The 21,329-nt window shown below is 36.2% G+C and overlaps 2 protein-coding genes across 3 annotated transcripts; one reads left to right on the forward strand and one right to left on the reverse strand.

The window, feature by feature from the left end:
* Nucleotides 1-148: 148 nt before the first annotated feature.
* LOC149742428 (uncharacterized) lies at nt 149-6,683 on the reverse strand. 2 transcript variants are annotated; one of them, XM_089878197.1, is made up of 10 exons: nt 6,434-6,683; nt 5,817-5,918; nt 5,199-5,345; nt 4,628-4,904; nt 4,184-4,366; nt 3,628-3,763; nt 3,203-3,353; nt 2,489-2,574; nt 1,541-1,810; nt 149-492 (listed from the first exon to the last, which is right to left on the reverse strand). In XM_089878197.1, the coding sequence occupies exons 1-10, from the start codon at nt 6,593-6,595 to the stop codon at nt 402-404; spliced, it is 1,605 nt and encodes a 534-aa protein (XP_089734323.1). In that variant the 5' UTR covers nt 6,596-6,683; the 3' UTR covers nt 149-401. The 2 variants fall into 2 exon arrangements, with proteins under 2 accessions (XP_089734323.1, XP_089734332.1); XM_089878206.1 differs by having other exon boundaries at nt 1,585-1,810; nt 6,434-6,679.
* Nucleotides 6,684-7,057: 374 nt separating this feature from the next.
* Nucleotides 7,058-20,808, forward strand: LOC149742429 (NUAK family SNF1-like kinase 1). Its single transcript, XM_089894004.1, has 7 exons — nt 7,058-8,037; nt 13,834-13,954; nt 14,513-14,664; nt 15,781-15,846; nt 16,178-16,297; nt 17,764-17,896; nt 18,575-20,808. The coding sequence occupies exons 1-7, from the start codon at nt 7,816-7,818 to the stop codon at nt 19,858-19,860; spliced, it is 2,100 nt and encodes a 699-aa protein (XP_089750130.1). The 5' UTR covers nt 7,058-7,815; the 3' UTR covers nt 19,861-20,808.
* Nucleotides 20,809-21,329: the final 521 nt, after the last annotated feature.

Consider the following 21,329-nt stretch of genomic DNA (forward strand, 5'->3'; position numbering starts at 1 on the left):
TGCAATGTACCTATGCTAGTAGGGTTGTGCCCAAACACTTTGGGATTATTGTGACTTAAACATGGCTTAATTGTAGTGCCTGCTTTTTTATGCACCTGAACAGTGTTTTTCAAGATATTTTTAAGAACGTATATTCTATTAGACCTGCTTTATGTCTCTTTCATTCAAAAATATCTTTTATTTCAATCAAAACTCAAGCGAAAATATAAAAAGCTGGAATCACAGTTTATCAAAGCAGCAAAGACAGTTGAAATAAAGAAAAGTTAAATACAAAGTTCGGTCACAATTTTCAAACAAAAATGGTTCAGAATCTAAACAATGGATATCATGATAATATAAATAGAATATTCCATACAAGACAGTTTAGTTATATAGTCGTTTACGACGAGCAGTCACACGTTTCACAAATTGTGAAACACTTTCTTTATCAAGAGCAGGGTTGGTTGGATTTGATCTTCGCTTGCGTAAGTTGTAACCACCAACCAGAACACCCTGTAAAAGTAACGCGTAAATTATATCTTAGTTTAATTAATTCTGTCTTGAATAAACCACCACTGGTGTATGTCTTTGTTCAAGACACTTAACTACCAGTTTCCAAAAGGGTGGATTATAGCCAGAGTCCGAATATAAACACGAGTTATTTTATGTCCCCCATAGAAATCACATAGCACACAGCAAATGGGGCTAAATTGATCATAGACATAATATAAATATGTACATATATAGCTAAATATAATATATTTTATGTTTTTAATACAAATACAGGATGCAGATTAAAGAAAAACAATTTTTCAACTATTTGTGTAGATTTATTAAAGCTAAAGAGTGACTTGCAGTTTTTGAGTTCTATACATAAAATTCTATGGTAACTCATGTTTACCAACTATCTACTACACAAACCATAGGTGCAAAGTCAGGGATATCTTAGGACTAAGCTTCAACATGCCTATACAAAGTCTATATTTATAACTTCAAGTATAGTATTTTCTACTTTGTACTTGTGGACCACATGTTTCGATCGACATAAGTTTTGTTGCAAGAAATAACAAAACTGTTCAGAAAAAAAAACAACTGGTAAATGATTGAAATTTCAGCTTAATTCCACTTAATGTCAACTTTTTAAGCCAATGTACGACAATCAACTACAAGTTACATAAATGTCAGTAGTGGCCCCAAATTGGTCTCTCAAAGAAAAAGCGATTTCCTGTCATTTTTATTTATAAAATGTAATAAATTAATAATACCAACATATGTTACAATTTAAAGCAAAGTTTGTAATCATATGTTGGCAAATTAAAGTGTTATCAGGATTTTGGTCCCCTTTTTGCCGTTTTTACCTTTTTTTGCAGGAAGTTGTAATAATACCAGTAAACACAAGTGTGCGCTAGTGTTTCAAAAGCTGTTTTACCCCTGAAACTATATCAGGACAAATATGTTGGCAGCTATGTCACAGAGTCACAGACATAATGTTACTGACCATCATTTTAGTTACATTAACCTGTGACCTTTTTATCACAGCTACATAAATAAACTACTCAACTGTTGTATGTGAATAGGTAACCAACCAGAAATAAAATGTCCCACCTCGGTCTGCACAACACTTTCGCTCAGTTGTTCCATAAGTGAAACACTAGAACTGACACTTGATCTTCTTCTTCTTCCTGGTTTGATTTGATCATCTTCCCGTGATGGTGTGGAGGATCGGTGAAAGGACCTCACCAACGAAGTAATCGTGTCATTCAATGCTAATGAACTACAACTTGAGTCATGACCAGTAGTGCAGCTCCATGTTGATGTATTCTCGGAATCACTGGTATATGTATACGAATAAAGTTATCGACGATAACTTTATTGCAAGTTTGCAAGTAATTCCCCAACATACACGTGTCGAAATACTGGTTTGTATTTCTCACGTAATACGCATTCGTCACAATTCCTATTATTGCGAAATAGCTGATTATATTACGTCACAATTGCGAATCTCTTGGCTGTATAAATGCGGGATTTAGGATAAAATAAAGCTGTTTGTTACGTCAGAACTGCAGTACTGCACGAATAGGTAACTTACGTTAACATTATACGATTTGTTACGCAGCCGACCAAGTAAATAAAGTCCAGGCTACTAAAATATCGAGCGGTATTACACTTGCAAATTAAACCACGTTACATTGCGATAAGTGTTCCTGTCGCGTAGAAGGTCTAACTATTGCGTTAAGATACATCCGAATTAATGTGTGTTTGCGTGTTTGCCGCACTCCCACGCAATTGCAAAACTATACGCCAATGGTTATCGTTACATGGCACAAAACTATCATCAAAACTACCATATTTGAACTTTAATCGAGCTGCGGCAAGTGCAATGAATGATTTTTTGTGGCCAGTTATATGCAACTTTAAATTAATTAGCAAACCTTATACTATACATAGGTTTAACAACTAAAACTTGATAATTGTACTTCATGTATTTATGAAAGAATTGTTTCCATACCTGTTGCTTGCTACATATGTTGTATCATCCTCTGAATCATATGGTATTACTGTTGTGTTTGTGAGAAATGAAGAATCTTGGCATGTCTACAATAAGTGCAACATACTATAAATAATGCATGGCACAGTGTCTTAGTGGTTAGGCACTTGCATAGTAACCAAAGAATACTGAGTTTCATACTACATAGTGATGAGCTGCATATGCATATCTGCCTTGGCTTTGAAAAAGACAGTGAACAACATTTGTTTCAACTCGGTGGTCAATAATGGGTTGTTTTGTGAGCCGTACAGACAAACAATCACCCACAAATTTACACACATGGTAACTCGTGGTAACTCTCTGGCATTGTCGATGCCGTGTTACGCGAGCCGCATGTATAAACTAGTTATGTTCATTCAACCAAATCTAAATTAAATCCTACATCATCTGCAAAAAAAAGGACAAAATAAAAAGTGTGCTAACAAAATTTTAAATAAGTTTACACAAATTTTTTTTACTAACTAAGTTCTATTAAAAATGATACCTAAACTTAAACACTTAAACCACCAATAGGTAGGTGAGCGGAGCCAAATATATCAAATGGACCACTCCTTGGGTTTTAACTCAAATCTGTGAACTGAAAAACACTCCATCACACTAAATATTGACTGAAAAACACTCCATCACACTAAATATTGCAACTTAATAAAATAAAAAGAAGGTATAAACGCAGACCTGTTCATTGAATTGTTTAGTTGGTGTGTTTAGTTGACTTAATGAGTGAATAGAAGTAATTCCTTGCTCTTTCAACAAAGTCTGCAACTCCATATTTTGTCGCTTAATTTCATTCAACAGATTATAGTTGATTTTGTTGTAGTCTTTGTATCTGTCAATAATATTATTTGGATTATTATAATATATAATATAACGTAGTTCATCAACACACAAGCAAACCAAATGATACTATTACCTAACCATTAATGACCTAAAAATAATTTTTGAAAAACTAAAAACTTAACTATAAAAAATTCTTATGCATGTTGCATTTTCATGCAACACTTTGTCATGATTTTTTATATAAAATACTGAGAAATCATTTTATCCATTTTTATAAGAAATCATGTAATTACTAATTATTAACAGTCACGCAGGTTCAATACCTGATAATACAGATAAACATTGTGAAGAGTGCAATACATGTGTAGATCTTCCTACACATCCACATAGCATCATACACAGTTTCAGGTAGAACTGTATTTTCAACGTACATTGAATCAGCAGATGATGAAGTTGGTGCTACAATACAATTTATTTTAAAATATGAGAATATGAGTTAAGTTAGTTCATTATTTCATAGAGGTTTGAGCAAATGTATGGTAACAAAGGATACCAGATCCTACGTATAATAATGGCATATACCACTGTTGTTTGGATATTCATGTTGTTTGCAAGACATTTGATTTAACAGACATTGTTCTTAACCAGTCACTAACGGTTTCTTTAAAAGTTTAATTATTAGAAAAAGAAATAAACAACAATCATCTACAATCTTTGTAACTTGTAAGCAACCAGTAGGTTCATGAAGTAGGATACCCTATGTTACTTACATTACTCTGCTTCACAAAAATATCTAAGTGTCATTTATCGATTAAAACTAGTAATAGTATAGACATTAAGTAGGTATAAATTAATTGCAAGTAGATAACAGTAATATACCAAGATGATAGTTGACCACAGCTCGTTCTGTTGCAAAGTTTAGCGTGATGAGAATAAAAAGCCAGATCCTTGCTGATCCAGTCCGGGATGTGGAAGTCATGATATAAGCAAGGAAAGCAGCACCCACATAAAATCCAAACGTGTAAACACTCGTGAATTCACCAAGGACAGTCTTTTGTAAAGCTGTGTAACAAAGCATTATGCTGGGTAATCTAGTCTGTATTGAATAAATTAATTTTGCCAATCAGATTGTTTTTGGGGCTATAAGAATTATGTGTTGAAACTTTAATTAATGATCAAGATAAAAAGCTGCGGGTTTGTTTTCCTATTGAATGCTTGCTTTTTCTCTTTTTAAATGGTGTACAAGTTTAAGATATATATATATGTAACTTAAGTTTAAATAGCATAAAAAATCGCAATTAACAAAAAACAAGATATGCAAACCTGCAACTCTGTCAAAAACTTCAGCGAAGAGCGCTCGTTGCTCCTTGATCACCATCTTTGTTTCTTCATGCGACCTTTGAACATCCAGCACTGATCTTTGCATGTTCTCTCGGAGCAATCTCTCATTACGAAGCAACTCCTCCTGATTCTTCAAACTGTCATTTTGTCTCACAACCATTTCCTTGGCAATCTCTGAACTTGTTTCTAAAGTAGCTGCCACTTGCGCGGAGTTATCAGCAAGTTGAGATATCGTGTTTTCAGTTGCTTCATGCCACACCTATATGTTATATACAATGTCATAGGGATGCGCCAAGCCAAGCTCAAAAGCTTGCATGCCATTGCTGCAATGTTGCATGCGAAAGCTAAGATAGCGATGGTTTTCTCTTTAATAATTGAATATGTATGGGTGTATGACAATATGACATAGACTATACACATATAGTAGAACATATGATTAGATAAGCTTGTTCTTTAAACATAATTATTCTTAATTCAAAATCAGCATACATAAAAATACAGCATTCATAAAAACCAACAGAAGCTTTAACTTTTTACAATAAACATTATATACCTGACTTTGTAAGTGAAAACAGATTTGCTGACTATGTGTAAAAAACTCAGTATAAGTGTTAAAAGCCACATCCTCCAAAACAGCATCGCTTGTACAATCAGACATTTCTTGCTCAACTTCACAAACAGGGATCTTTCGTCCTGCACTCTAGAGCACAAATGATGTTTAAATATTCTGTAATAACATTTTTAAAACTGTTTTTACACAAACATGGTTCTAGGTTTTCATAAATTTTTGCTAATTTTTGTGCTAGTAAGTTACCTCCTGCAAGAGCCCGGAATTAGTAGGTTAGGTTATGAACCTTATTTTAAGTGGCAAAGAATAACTGGTATATAATGTATTTTCATTTTTAAAACTCTAAACTTATAAAGAAACATGTAAGTTTATGTTTTGTGACACTGGTGTAGATAGAACTTTTCATGCCCTGTGACCTTAAACAACATTAGAAATATACAAATGACCAATTAATCAAGAAAAAGAAAACCTATTAATGATCAGGCACAATCACACAGTGCCTACTTTCAAGGACACACAAGACAATGATGGTAGAAGTATCCGAGTATGACCCTCGTTATGCATGTAAACCTTTATTATAAATCAACTGTTGTTTCACCACACCTGTAAATGACAGCGAGCAAAAGCATAAGCAATTCTTCTTTGCATTTCATCGCTCAAGTTCCTACAACCATCTTTAAGCTGTTGTAAAGCATCTGTCCAACACTAAAAAACAAATACATAATTGTGTGCTTAGTTACATCTGTTTGTTTGCTTTTGCTATATTGTGATTTGCGCTTAGCAAAGCATTTGTCCGAGATTGTGTTTAAGCAGCTTGTGTACGAGTGTACCAATGTGTTTTCTTTCTTTAGGCTTCGTGTGCTATATGTCATTGACTTTATAATAGGAATGTGCAGCCGTAGTATTGTGAGTGGGCAGTGTGTGTTGGTTGTGTGTACTTTTAAGTTGTGACTTGTGACTCTTGTGTAATTTGACGATGCAGTTTGATAAAGCTTTTATTATTTATGAATGCTTGCTACTTGACTACAACAAAAAATAACAATAATAAATTTATGTTTCTACTATATAGTAAGTTAGATGAGTTGTTGTCACACTGAAATCTTCCGATCTGCCAAACAGTATATGTTGTTTTATCAAAAATGTGTTTCCACCAACATACAGTATGTAAAATATAGATAGACATTGACTTGATTTGATATATTAAAATTCACGTTACTTACTTTTCCGTAACGCATATTCTTAGTATGTTGGTAGATTTGCTGAAGTTGCTTATTTGCCACATCAGAGCTTGAGCCATGGTCCACTTCCAGTTTCGTTGAATAAACGAGGTAAAATATATGACAAAACAGTAATACTTTCAGCTTTAGCATTCTTAAAAACATCAATTTTCTGTCATGAGTAATTTAAAAGCGACATAAACAGAAGAAATAGTTTGAGGAACCATTGTCGACGCTGGGAGCACTGTCAATCTTAAACTTCCCGGCTTTTTTTCATCCTATAGGGGCACACAAATATGTCGATTTAAAAGTAAAGAAGTTGCTTGAATAAATACCGTGTTCGTTAATATTTACCAATAATGAGAAAAACAATTAAAAAAAGCAAACTGAATGTCAACATCAACTATGGTCAAAGTCTGGTCAAAATGAATTGAAATGGGCAAATAATTTCAGCAAATCGCTAGATGGAAACAGTGAGTCAGTTTGTTGTCACGCAAACGAGAGACATGCGCGTGTCTATTTCGAGCACAGTTTTTTGTTGTTGCCCTCTTTTTCTTTTATAAAATCGTTGTGTCAAGTCTTTTCTCATTCGTTAGTCAGTGCTGCTGCTGTACGGCTATGCGACGTGTTAAACGTTTTTGAAAGTACGCAAAGAAATGATGTCATTGTTTACATTAATATGGTAACTAACGTTTGCACTTGTCTAGCTAGGTTTGTAAACAAGTACTTGAACAAGATAGATGTTTATTTTGCGCCAAATGAACAAGTTTATGTAAGCTATTTTGACAATGAAAGCATTTCTTTCACACTGCATGTATGTTGTAAGTAAACATGATAAGATAGAAATTTTGAAAGATTGATTTTTAACTGCAGTTTGTTACCTCTTAGAAATATTAGCTATTTTTATGCTTATCAATTAGGCAATTCTGCAAGTCATGCCTTTTTACTTATTTCTAAATGTGTATACACAACACAAACCATTATATTAATGCTAACTAATAAATGCGTGGAAAGTTTTATTTTCAAATAATGCTGAATGTTATTTACACATAAACATTTTATGTATATATAGACATATATTTAACTTTTTTAATGAGCACAATAGTTTAAGTAAAACATAAACATGATTCTAATGCATTGAACAAAAGATAACTATCTGTATTTTGTTACAGTTGTGTTGATTTAAAGGCCACAGCAAAGTTTTTCATATTTAATGCTGGTATAAGAGACCGACAGCTCCAATCAATCATTCTAGTGTGGTTAATTAAATTTGGTTTAGAGCGGACACATTAGCTTTTACTATCTAAAGATTTTGTAGTTAGTGTACATTTCAGCACATGCAGCATAAAATATAAACTTCATTTTAGATACCTTGTTTAAAGCTAATGACTTTTCTTTATAGTTGTACACAATACAATAACATGATAAGTTCAGATCAATGTAATAATACTAATGTGAATCCTGTTGCGAGCCAAAATGTTTACATATCGCCGGTTCGTCACACACATCGTCACAACGTTAAAAGTCGATATGAATTCCACCATAATCTGGGAAAAGGCACATATGGTAAAGTCAAACTTGCACGACACAGAGATACAGGAAATTTGGTAAGCACATAGTATCGCATTTTAATATGATATATATATTTTGTTTTTTAAAACGGTGTTCTTTATACTTTCAAGATAATGTTTCTTTAAGCTTTATACCTTCAATAGCTTCTTCTGTACCACCATGTGGTCGTGTTTAATTACAATTGAACCAAGTATATCCTCTTGGGCTTTTTCAGATCAATAGATTTGGAAAAAAGATCGGAAGGTTTTATAACTGATTCAAAATTTTCTAAATCTGGAAGTATATATACATATATTTTCATGTGTTTTTGAAAAGCATATATAATTATAACCAATTGTGGTTAAAATTGGTTTTGTATCTGAAGTAGGTTTGAGGGTGTGTGAAAGTGTAGTAAATACTTATATTCTATATACTTTGTGTTAAAAGTAACGTTGATTAGCTCCTTGCATTAAACAATCGACGGACCACCAAGTTGTTTGCTTGAAAGTAAAATATTAACAATTCTTTTTAAGTTTTATTGTTAAAAATATCACCACTACAAAGACTAGATATTCCTGTATAAAGAACACAATTAAAGAAAGATCCACAACAACCGAATAGTTTGTTGTGTCTGTTAAGCTGTTTTGCAAATTAGATTTGGATTCAGCAGGATGTGTATCTGTAACTGCATGAGTTACCGCTTGCCAGATTATGTATCCTTCAATTGAAGTAATCTGTTGTAGTAATGTTCTATGCTTAAAATTTAACTGGGGATAACCCAAAATATGTACAGATATGCTGTGTGTAGATTCATGGTTTATTTACGACTGAAATTATGCTGACGAAGTCCCACTCAATTCTGCTGAGGAGAATGTAACTTTCAAAATAGTTGGCCGGTCGCGCAAACAGCTGCAGCACTAAAGCTATCTTTATATCCCAGAAAGAAATGTGACCCTGCAGTTAATTATTCATATTACTGCACCGCCCCTTCATGCGTGCACATCCAACAAATTAAAACGCACGCGTTTAGTCTCGTGTTAAACCCGATATTTTTTGGTTGTTATTGTTATAATTTTAAGAATTAGAGGTTCGTAACTGTACTCTATAATTCCGTAATTGATGTAATTAGTAAACTACGATGACATAAGTTGCTTTAAAGTATCGCCGTGTTCAACATTGAAAACATCACGCAGTGTGTTGTCCGTCATTATGCGGTCAGGAATTAACGAAATCCAAGTTGATTAGTTATTGTAATCTCTCTTTTTCTGTTGTCTGTTCGTTGTTGCTCATGTTACTTGACAGATGGTAACTGGCTGTCTGCCAACAAGCCAATTATTTTATCTTTCAAGGAATTTCTTGACATCAGCTGTCAGATGTACGTCCGCAAATATTAACATAATTCCAAGACCGTTTATTTGCGCGAGTTTAACCGAACACGTTGATTCAAACCTTCCAATGGAATCCCAGGAAATGTCATATAACTCCTTATATAGTCATGTGTATTTCACCTCGGCACTTGTATACAACCAATCCTATTTTGTTGTTCCGTCACATGCCTTTTATGGTTCGGCGAAAAATTCCCCTCCGTTGTTGTTTACACTTTAAACGTGATCCTGGCAAACCGCGTTTTTTTCTATCTGAAGACGAATCTAATCGCGCCGGCATGTTCCGAGGCTTAATATGAATGCTGCTTTCTCCCAAATGGCAAACAGCCGTCGCCCATAAGTTTCGGATTGGCTTGTTACATGCATCTATTATGAAAACTAAATGTACATTGGATATGCAACGGTAAAATTAGTTGCGGTTTACTTTTATTTAGGACAAACCAAATCAATTACGATGCACTTATTTTCTTTTTCGAGTGGTTTATTCATTGTTATATTAAGCAACGAAAGACGTTTCACATTTTCAGGCAAATTATTGTTTATTTAAATAGTATTAAGTGTTGCATTCATTTAAAGTCGTTATTGTTTATTTAAATATTATTATGTGTTGCATTCATTAAAGTCGTCACTCACTGAAGGGAACTTTTCCACGAAAAGCAAACAAAGCGAGGATGGTTGTTGAGAAGCCGCTTGACGTTTTTCCGTATTTAGAAGTGACCGCAAAAAGTGGCGCGTGTGTTAATTGAATTTCAATGCGCTGAAAGCGACTTTACCTTCCCAGGTTATTTAGGGTTCACTATGGCAACCGCTAACCACAATGAAACGCCCTACGCGTAACGATGAGTCAAACTCTAAATTTGAATCAACTGATCGTTTTGTGACGTCAAACACAAACTTCTGGCGGTCTATTGAGTCGTAGTCACTTAAATAACATAAAAGTTGGCTTATACACTTACCGCGGTAAAAACACTGCCTAAACTAAAATCGCAAATATTGTTGATTCACCGGCGATAGTGCTTATCACGTTTCGTCCACAGCAGATTTCGTTCAAAAACCTTTGTGTATACGACGTACGTTGTGCGCGTGACGTTTTTAATGTCGTCATACTTGCTATTAATTACATAGAATCAGTAAACACATACTGGTGAAATGAATAAAAACGTGTTTATTGTCATCAGCCTAATACGATTTGTACCATGTGGCGAAATATTCTGGTTGTTCCTGCTTTGTTTGAAATGTAAATAATACACTAAGTTCCTTTTATCTGGTGTCGAGTTTGGCTTCTTCGTCATTAAAAGTGGCTTAAGTTTGTTGACCGTAAATTTACCTTAATTTAGCACACAATGAGTTTTACCATCAACCACTTGAACCTTGAACAGTTGTTACTGGTGGTAAGTATGAAGAATCGAATTTTTCTTTTGGTCCTTGAATTAAATGCACGGACAATATGACAGGATTTACAATGGCTTACAAATGCCTGATCGTTGATATTATGCGTTAACACTTACATAACATAGATTAAGACATTTCTGTCATCAGGCATTTACATAGTTATAGAATACGACGTAGTGAATCCGTTATCTCTTTAGTTCGTTTGCTTAGATTTGACGTCACAAGAGGATAGGTGACGCGAGTTCGTACGTAAGCGACCTGTTTGTGAGTCTATTCTCCTTACATACATTACAAGTACGTCCCATTTTCTCTCAGGAACTCGATGAGCATTAACTATTACATGTTATGTTTACAAGCGTTTGGGCTAAAAGTAAAACCCAAGCGTTTTTATGTGATCGTTCCGTTGAACGCGGTTGATTTTTTCAAATTTAATTTTATTTTCCTGCTTTTTTGCAATTTAATTCCATGTGAAGGTTAAGTTTCCTGGCATTCCTAATGCATATTGTGGTGTAAAATTTTACTGTGATTATAAATAAAAGTCGTCCTAGTATATAGCCTACCCCCCCAAATCATCAATTTAATTTCTATATATTTGATGGTACAGTGTAACATATAGTACACACTAACTGCTGTATATAGTAGCAGCTGCACAAATAACAATGCAGATAATAATATTATTTTAGTCGAGTCACAGTTTATGGGTGGAGTGTAGTAATAATGTAATGCGTGTGCAACCTGTTACGCAGATGTGATGGCAAGCCGATGATAATTACCGTATCCTGTTTGCGGGTACACAACAATACAATGAACATTTGATTACACTGTCTTTGTCAACACTTTCTTCCGTTACAACGGATATCGCATTTGGTGTAATCTCTCATGCGACCTCGTAAAACGTATAATGAGCAGCTTGTAAAAATCGCCACGCGAAGTACATCAAGTTGTTAGTCGACCCAGCACGAGGCTGCCGACGCCAACTTGGCGCCTGTCGCGTCGACCACCAAGCCATTGTTAACTACAATGCCTTGATGCTTCCACCTTCCATATTGTAAAAATGACATAGTTAATGTTCCTTCATACTTTTTGCGATGTTTTTTATTAAAGAAATGTTTTGCGTTGTAAAAAATACGACTTCATTGCCCCTACACAACCTCAATACCAAACCGTTAAGATTTCTTATTATGTTAACTACCATTATGTTAACTACCATTCGAACTGCAAGGCACGTGAAAACTTTCAAAATAACAGTTTTATTCCCTTGTCGGCAGAGCAATAAATTTTATTTGTAGCTTGTTCGACACTGGCATTGAACAATTGTTACGGGGTAATATAAGTTACAAGCGGTGCCGCCATTGGCTACAGTTGGTGCTTTGTTTTATTGAATAGAAGTACGGCAGCTGTCAACGAGCTGTGTGTTATAAATGACAAACTGTTGCATGTATTGTCTGAAACATTGCCCTTGAAATTGTTATGTGACCTGGTCAGCCACACAAAACAGCTTTAGTCACATCCTGTGCTTAACAAAGAAGCAACATTAGGCTTTTACAGCTTTTATAAACATCACCCGGATTTCTTATTACCACAATACCACTCATTGAATTATTATGATCTTGTGTGTGGACTCTGTGTAACGAACCATACCAAGCTACCACCAGCATCAGGATCGCATGTTTTCCACCCACTTGTTGTAAACCGACGTTCAAATACCGTGTCAATAGAAATGAGTCATACCACCAGAAGCTACATATATTGCTTTTAGGTTTAGTTGGAAATTTTCCATGGTAAAACAGCCTCTGCTTTAATGCAGTATTCCACCCACATACATGTATAAGCATCAACATAATACAAACAAAAGTGACACCGTGCGAAACAATTGTGACGTCACTATCAGAGAAAATCGCGCTTCATTTCTTGGTATAATGATCATTCGATTCATTGACACGTCAGAAATGGAAATACCAGTTGAATAAAATGTTTTGGGAAAAGTATATAAACAGAGTATGCCCGTAGTCGACGGCCCTCATTATCATTAAGACATCAACGTTATTGTTGAAACACCTGGTTCGTATTATATTGTCCGTTCAATGGACATGTTGTTATGTATTGTTCTTCAAAGATGGTGATGCTCTATAATATGAAGGTTAAGAAACCAGCTTACTCGCTAACACCGTTTGTCTGTTAACGATGTTTCGACCTATTTACGATGGGTAATTAGCTTTCGATTATGACCGTTTAATAGAACATGTACAAACGGCTTTTGTTTGATCGTGACATCACAATGCGCATTATTGGAAATACCAATCTCCCACGTAACAACCCACTGTTATGTAACAATAGATAAATCTCATTGAATATTGTTATCATTTGCTATTTCGCATCTTTGAAATATTTGTCGTATCGATTGGCTTGTTATATAATAACGATTACATAGCTTTACCCCACCCATAGACAAAATGTTCATATTACTTTGTATTTTTTTTCATTTGAAATTGTTTGGTAAAAGTCAGACTGATTATTCATACTGTTCACATTCAAATGACATTTTATGTTTTTTTTTGTTAAACTAAATGTTATTACTTATTACCAACATAGCAAAGGTTTTCCATTAAAATGGTGCATAAGATTTAATTCGGTAAATTCCGATGGTGACTGTTCTTGTTTGGAAACAATAAAACAACATCAAATAGTTGGTGTCGATTTGCATTACCCCAGTATTGTGTATTGGTGCGGATAGGCGTTTGTCATACACTGACACTGCCTGGCACACGATCGCTACATTGACTTTGCGTAATATTCTTCACTGCAGTGAATTGCAGCAAGATATTACTTTAATGAATTAGTCAAAATACAATCGATTTAAAGCCATGCTATAAAATTAGCATTGATCTTAATTGGTCAATCTGATCTCTCTCCAACATTCAACTTCATTTTGTTCTTCTGAGAAAGTTCTCTATATTTATTAACAAAGCAGTAACACGTTTGTCCTCACGCGTCTGCATAATGTGATCTAAAATTGCTTGTAATGTTTAAGTATTATCAACAATGTTAATACATGTGTTTTTAATTTAATTCTAGGTTGCAGTGAAAACTATAAAAAAAGACAAAGTAAAAGACCGTGTAGATATGAAACATATACGACGTGAAATGGAAATAATGTCATCAATACAACACGACCATATTATTCAAATATACGAAGGTAAGCAGAAATTTTTATGTTGTATGTAAATAATTGTTTAGAGACAAGAATCACCATAAGGCATAATAAAGACGTTATGCCACAACAAATTATTATGTCCTTGGTAGTTTTAAGTTCGTAGGTATATTCGAACTACAATATGAGACGATATTCATTGTTATTCACTTTCCACCCAACGGCCTTATTTGACACCGATGTGGTCGCGCACCACTGATCCCAGACAACCGCATTTTGAGGTGCTGTTTTACGGCTATTTCTTTAACCAGAGTTGAGCCTCTCTTTAAAATTACAGTCAACATTTCATGCTTCACTTGCTGTTTATACAGTCTGTATATTGAACCCAACATGTAAGAAATCGTCAAAATAGTGGTAATGATGCGATTCCAAATATTCCACATGTACCTTATGATCAATGTTTAATAACACACCTGTTGTTGGTTCGTTTTATATCACGGTGTATTATATTACGTTAACAAAGCAAGTGTCGCTCTAACAATACAAGGTTATCAAGTTCTCTCTACCAGACTTTGCAATTAAAACCTTGAATGTTGTTTCCAGTGTTTGAGAACCAGGATAAGATAGTAATAGTGATGGAATACGCCGCTGGTGGCGAGTTGTACGATTACCTTGCGAACAAAAGTGGAATTTGTGACAAGGAAGCAAGATCGTTTTTTCGCCAAATCATCTCTGCCGTTCGTTATTGCCACAAGGTGAGATCCTTAAAACCTCAAACACGCAATGTACGCTTCCTAAAGTAACTTGCGACGGACGCTGCGGTAGGTAAAGAATGGTTTGGGCACATGTGTTAGTATCTATCAACGCAACGCCGATCGTAATAATACACCACTTCGGGTGGTCTGGTATACATGTTAAATATTCGAACCGAATCATGTAGCTTGACGCATTGAACTAAATTTACATATTTAATCAAGGTTATGTAACATACATGATGTTATTACGTCATATACTACGTATAAAAACACAATATCATCACTACATATGCCGATATGCGTCATATGATGGCTCTGTTTTTGTTTTATAAATCTGTAAACGATGAATACGAACTTGAGCTTATCAACTTAACTAACATCGATTATGCAGCATACCTCCAGATAATACACCGGCTTAATTAAACGTCCCGACGTCATTGCAATCGATTAATTCTTGCCCGACTAACTTTAAATGACAGCATCAGAGCACGTTTCATCAATCACATTTTCTATGAAACGTCCCACACTCGAGCACGTCATGTACATGAGTTTAAGTTTATGTGAAATTGTTTACAATCACCGTTTCATCGCCTCGTAGTTTTCCAGCTTTAACTGGTAATAACCAATTGTGTTCATTAACATTGTGACTAGCCATAATATAGTTCAGCGGAAGTTTGGAACAGTGAGCGAGAACAGGTTTCTTTATGTTGCGTCATATGCATGATGACGTAATGATCACAAACTTCCTGTTTTTGTAATTCGTTCGAGTCATGCTCCAATGCTTTCCCTAATGTTTAGTGATGCTTTGTTTGTTTGTACACATCAACTAATACAGCTGTTCTGATAAATATGGTTTTACTGACTTTATAAATACGCGAATCTTGTTTACAAAAAGATATGCATTTGGTTTACATTCAGATTGTTTTCCATTTGTATAGTTTTCAAACCAAAAAATTAAAACTTTTTACATTATACATTATATTCCTGGCAGAAACAGTTTAGGAAACTAACGAAATTCACTGGGGGTTAACATTACATAACCCATGATGACAATATTTTAAATTTATATCAGACTTCTGGGTCAAGTTACTCATTAACATATTTTACCTTGTGTAGATGGGCATTGTACATAGAGACTTAAAGCTTGAAAATATCCTGCTCGACCAAGACCACACTATTAAGGTGAAAAGTTTGTAATAAAATATTAAATTTACATATTAGTATTGTGTGGGCGTCAGGGCGTGTATCAACTTGTGTTTGGGTCTTGAGTGCGGTTATTTTAAAAACCTGTTTAAAGCCATTATTTATACCAAGGGGTTTAACGCCTAAACATGAACTGCCCAAATAATTATTTTTTACACTTGTAATTACACACAAACAATAACATCGTGTACACGCTAATAAATATCCTAAACTGGCTCAAGTTTGTAAAATTAGATGTGGCCAAATACTCAGACTTACCGGAGCCGAAACTCGTTTGTCTTCATTTTTAATGTGTTTTTTTTTCTCACAGATTGCGGATTTCGGTTTAGCAAATAAATTCAAGTCGGACGAACTTCTGCAGACGTTTTGCGGAAGTCCATTATATGCGTCACCAGAAATAGTTAATGGTGTTCCCTACGTTGGACCTGAGGTACACAACTTTTATGTTCTTGCACAAAATTATTCTAATATTCAAGCATAACTTGATACCTGGTAACAACAATAGCACAATTGTATTTTAGTGTGTTGAAGTAAGGTGTTACTTGAAAGCAAATATAAAGTAATGAACGTAGTTAATTGAAAAACAACAGTAAACGTGCCCCTGAAAACCACATGGGTTCAAATTCCAAGTCTGTGAGTCAACAGACTAGGTTAAAATAAGCCTTTCCCACCATAGACCGACTTTTCTGGGTACTTAGTGGATAAGGATAAGGTTCAGAAGTTCAAGCGACCCAACCACAGCATACCTTGCCAATTTCTTTGAGTTATATTTCTATGATCACCAGATAAGCATGGAAACCGAGTGTAAATATTAACTTAAACCAGAACGCCCGCCTTTATTAATTCCCAGCGTCAGACTAGCTGTCAGGTTGATCAGAGTAATCATTCATTAATTGAAATACTTGGTCGGTTATTAGATTATTGAAATTTGCCTCGCAACGTCGCTCAGTTCAACTAGCATCAAAATTTATGACTTAAAAGTTTAAAATACCGCTTTGAAAATTACATTCGCGTACCAAAGTCACGCTTAGCAAGCACCGCAAGTAAAGCTGTCAAACCAGTGTCGACTGATCGAAGGTTCTCGAACTTCTCTCTAAGCTGGTCTGGTTTATAGTTCCGTGTCCCGGTAATAATAAATAAAACGAGAGCGGCCTCTACAAAACATTGTGAAACATTTATGAGCGGATTTCATCAGCTCGGTGAAAGAGGTTCGCATTTATCACCGGAAAACCCGCTGTCTTGGGCACGATTAAAGGTTTCGTGCGCCTATATTTTCTACTCAGCACAACTAACATTCCATAAGCGGCCATGCGTAAACGAAAGTGTTTGCTTAAATTATTGAAAATCCGGTGTAAGTCTACGCGTTTATGCTCGACCTTAACAAATCGACTTTTTGTTGTTGATTCATCAAGTACGGTCGCCCGTGTTGTTTAATATTGGATTTGGCTATTACGCCTTTGTGTTATGTGGCTTCTTTACATTTGTCATCTATAAATATCTCAACCGTGTTAACTGGGTACACAAAGGTGACATCATCCAGTATGCTCCGACCTGAACCACTTACATAATTACAATAAACGTGGATCCCCTGTTGTTACTGGTTGGACAAACATAATAAAGTTATAACGAGCCACATCACGCCCTTGACATTCCGTCGCCCTTCAACAACAACACTCTAAATATCTGGTAACAATTCAACGTCATGTGTACTCACTGCGTTGCCCGAAGTCTGGTGCATTGAACTTAACTTTCACCGCACTTTTCCCGTAACAACATCAATCTTTTATTGCTGTTGCAATCGTATGTATCGCTTCTATTCTGGTTTAATTGATGTTGACCTAATGCAAATGTGATATGTTTACTGTAGTGTTTGTATAACATTTATTTATTTCTTAGGTTGACAGTTGGTCGCTTGGAGTTTTGTTATACACCCTGGTGTACGGTACCATGCCCTTCGATGGAAGAAATTATCAAATTTTAACGAAACAAATAACTAGCGGGGAATACGGGAAACAAAGCAAACTTTCTGGTGAGTTGGAAGTTTAATTTAAATATTATGTCATCATCATCATGACCAGTGCTGGTAATGTATGTAATCAAGTTTTATTTGGTATTTGGGATTTACCAAATTTGCTTGTTTGTTGTTGCATCATGGCACGTCTGTTAAGAACATAGTTTATTAGTATGTACACGATGTTCGTTGATTGCCTGCTCGTCGGCATAAATTCCGAGCACCGGCTAAATTCTGGAGTGTCGTTGTATAGCGCACTTGGCACGAACTTCACTTCATCAGATGGCTACAAGTGGCTTCGGCATTTAAATAAATGCGTGTCACGATTCCTGGAATTGTCAAATTAGAGCTCGCGCCTTTAGGTTAATATTATAGTTAAGCACGTGCACGTATACTTAGGTAGCTCCTGCTTCGTAAAACGAACTGTAGACTTAACTTTCTTTGTAAAAACTTTTGTTACGTAGCACCGTCCAACTTTGCGCAGCGGTGTATCAGGTTTGCTAAACAAACCAGCCAACTATTGTGACGAATATCGTTTGTTCACGAAGCATTGTTGTACCTTGGAACAACATGGTTTCCATTCCCGCACTTACCGATCCTTGTTCCATTGTTAGACATCGCGTGTTCATTGTTTTTGTAATGACCTCTGCTACCATGAGATTATGACCGAATGCATAACACAATTTTAATTTGCAGAAGCACACTCCTTAATCGCATGGATGCTCACGGTTGACCCGAAAAAACGAGCAACGATCGATGATATAGCGTCGCATGCGTGGGTGTGCAGTGATGACGTCATTGTGCCGCCCTCTGTGGACACCAAGCGGAAAACAGAAGAAGATGTGGACTTGAATCAAAATCATTTAGAAACATCGAAACAAGTGACGCACAACGTAGCTGCCGCATTTGATTCACAACTAAAGGGAATTTTAAAACGAGTTCCAGCAAAACCTGCCCTTCCGCGTACTGTCGCAGGTAAACCTCCATCTCAGGGCAACCATACCAAGAAACACGATTTCGACAACTCGTTAGCTGGACAACTGGCTGCTGTGTGTGGTTTACAAGCCAAGGATAGTCTTAAATTGAAATCGAAGCCACATGTAGTGACTGGTAAACGTAGGGTATTGCGTAGTAAACGCGATAGAGAAAGTGGTTATTATTCATCACCTGAACGTGTCCCTACAATACCCGAATCTTTATTAGTTAACACTTCCACCGCATCATCATCTGACACAACCATCCACCATGTTCCTCATATTAAAAGTTCGTTAACTCCACAAAGCAGAAGTAACGCAATCCACTTCCCGTTGTCGCCAGCCACACAAACGTCGCATCGAACTCCAACTAATTCAACCCCCAGTAAAGATTTTTACTTGATCCCGGTGGCTCCAGCTGCCAGTGCCACAGAACGACTAACGAGCATCAGCAGCGATGATGGGAGCAGTATAGGAAGTTTAACCCGCCCAACAAGCACCTATAGTGACTCCAGCATCTTATCGTCCGATTCCTTCGATCTTTGCACATTCGATGGCACCATTGTTCCACAGGAGGAAGTGAATGGTTACCCCTCTCCAACCCACCCGCATGCTGGCTATGAGGTCGCACATAAACATAATGCCAAGTTTTACGCTACGAATTCATCGCCAACGTACCAACCACAACGACCAGTAAGCTTATCTTTAGTACGAGACACTCTGCCACCGCTCGAAAGTGAAACGTTTACATCTGAGCAACCGACCGGTTCACTAACTCCTAACAGCGAGAAATTAGTGCGTGACTTGCAGCGTATTCTCGGTCGACGAAGCGGTCCTCGCAACCGAAGTCGCCACGCTGCTTCGCCACAACCACGAAGACCTCACTCTGTAGACGACGCTGGTTCTTCACAGCTGGCAGACATGATGAGCCAGTTAAACATGGATCTTGACATCGCATATAAGAAAGCGCTTGACATCTGCGCTAATCTAAAGGCAGCCGAGGCTTAATGTAGATAATACTGCGAAGTTGTTTTTCTTCAGATTTCTATGCTGTTACTTGTGCGTTACATTGAAATTCAGTGACTGACATTGTGTTGTTCTCTCCCGATTAAAATTATCTGCAACGACGTTGATAATTTTACTTCTGTTGTAAAATTATTAAAATTCTGTACCCGCGTCATTACTTTAACGTGCCCAAAAACCTTCCGTATATTAATGAACATTAGCAATATATACAAAGCAAAGAAGCCTTTGATGAAACATACAAATTTTACTGTGATGACGTCAATTATGTCTACGTCACTGTGCTACGATAAAAATCAAATCTTGATGTATCGTGTTATATTGGTACATCAGTAAGCCAATTGAATTGTTATCCCATATTTAGCAGCTACCATCAATATCATTGTCCACATCTACCCACTCAGTGCTCAAACATTTCTATGCAGATGTTCATGGGCTGTTTTTAAAACGGTCCTTGTTCTTTTCTGTTCATAATAATCGCCAACCACTGATTCGTGCAACAACATGTGTAACTTAAGTGTTATATCTCAAATTATTGATATTTCTAGAAGTTTCTTTCCTATCTCGAATCGTTAAAATCATCTCGTAACCGCACCTTTGTTTTTCTAATCGCGGATCGCCTCCAAATTCACCGTCAACCAAATCTCAACCCTGGCTGCCAAAACCTGCGCTATATGCGCCAGGATGACCCCATTTTTCTTGCTTACCTTGCTCGTCGACACTGTTTCTTTGAGGCAACCCCCCTGTGTTACTATCACGCTTGTTCTGTTCTATATTTATTTACTTCTTCGTTCTTCCTGATGTTCGTCAGATTCGCCTCCTGAGTGCTTAGCCAAAGTAACACTATCTATTGCCGCTACACGGAGCTGTCCGCTTGCACCAATTGAACTCTGTTTTGTCATGGAATGAACAATACCAATATATAGCGCATAACGTTGTGTTTTATAAACAGATTTAGGTGAAGTTTCAAGTTACTGCAGGTTAGTTAAGTTCCTAGTACTACCATAGTAACTGACCAAAACAAGTTCAAATCCCCAACCTTATTAAAGTTTCCAGTCATGTGAACAAGTGTCGCAGCATCCAGTTCGACTGTGGAGATTAGTCGATATAGCGTGAATATGTTACCCAATGTAGGCTACAGGTACGAGGTTCTGCTACTGTGGTTCGTTTAGGTAACAGAGCTTAACAATCATTGCTTCAATACGAAGCTGTCCAAGTTTTTACCCTTAAAACGATAAAACTTTAACAGTTTTTAAAGTGTAACTTGTAAGCGGAAACTCGATATACGTAGGAACACATTTGCTCGGTGTCTGAGGTTGCCGCATCACCCGAAGAGAGACATTTTATTCATATAGCAAGACTCTTGGGGTTGATCTCAAACTGTTATACAGTAGGGTGGGGGAAGATGGGACACCTTTAGCACATGATATCCAAATATCCTGTCTTTTAAACAA

The sequence above is a fragment of the Ciona robusta genome, chromosome 1, assembly GCF_009617815.1.
Source record: "Ciona robusta chromosome 1, ASM961781v2".
Lineage (NCBI taxonomy): Eukaryota > Metazoa > Chordata > Ascidiacea > Phlebobranchia > Cionidae > Ciona > Ciona robusta.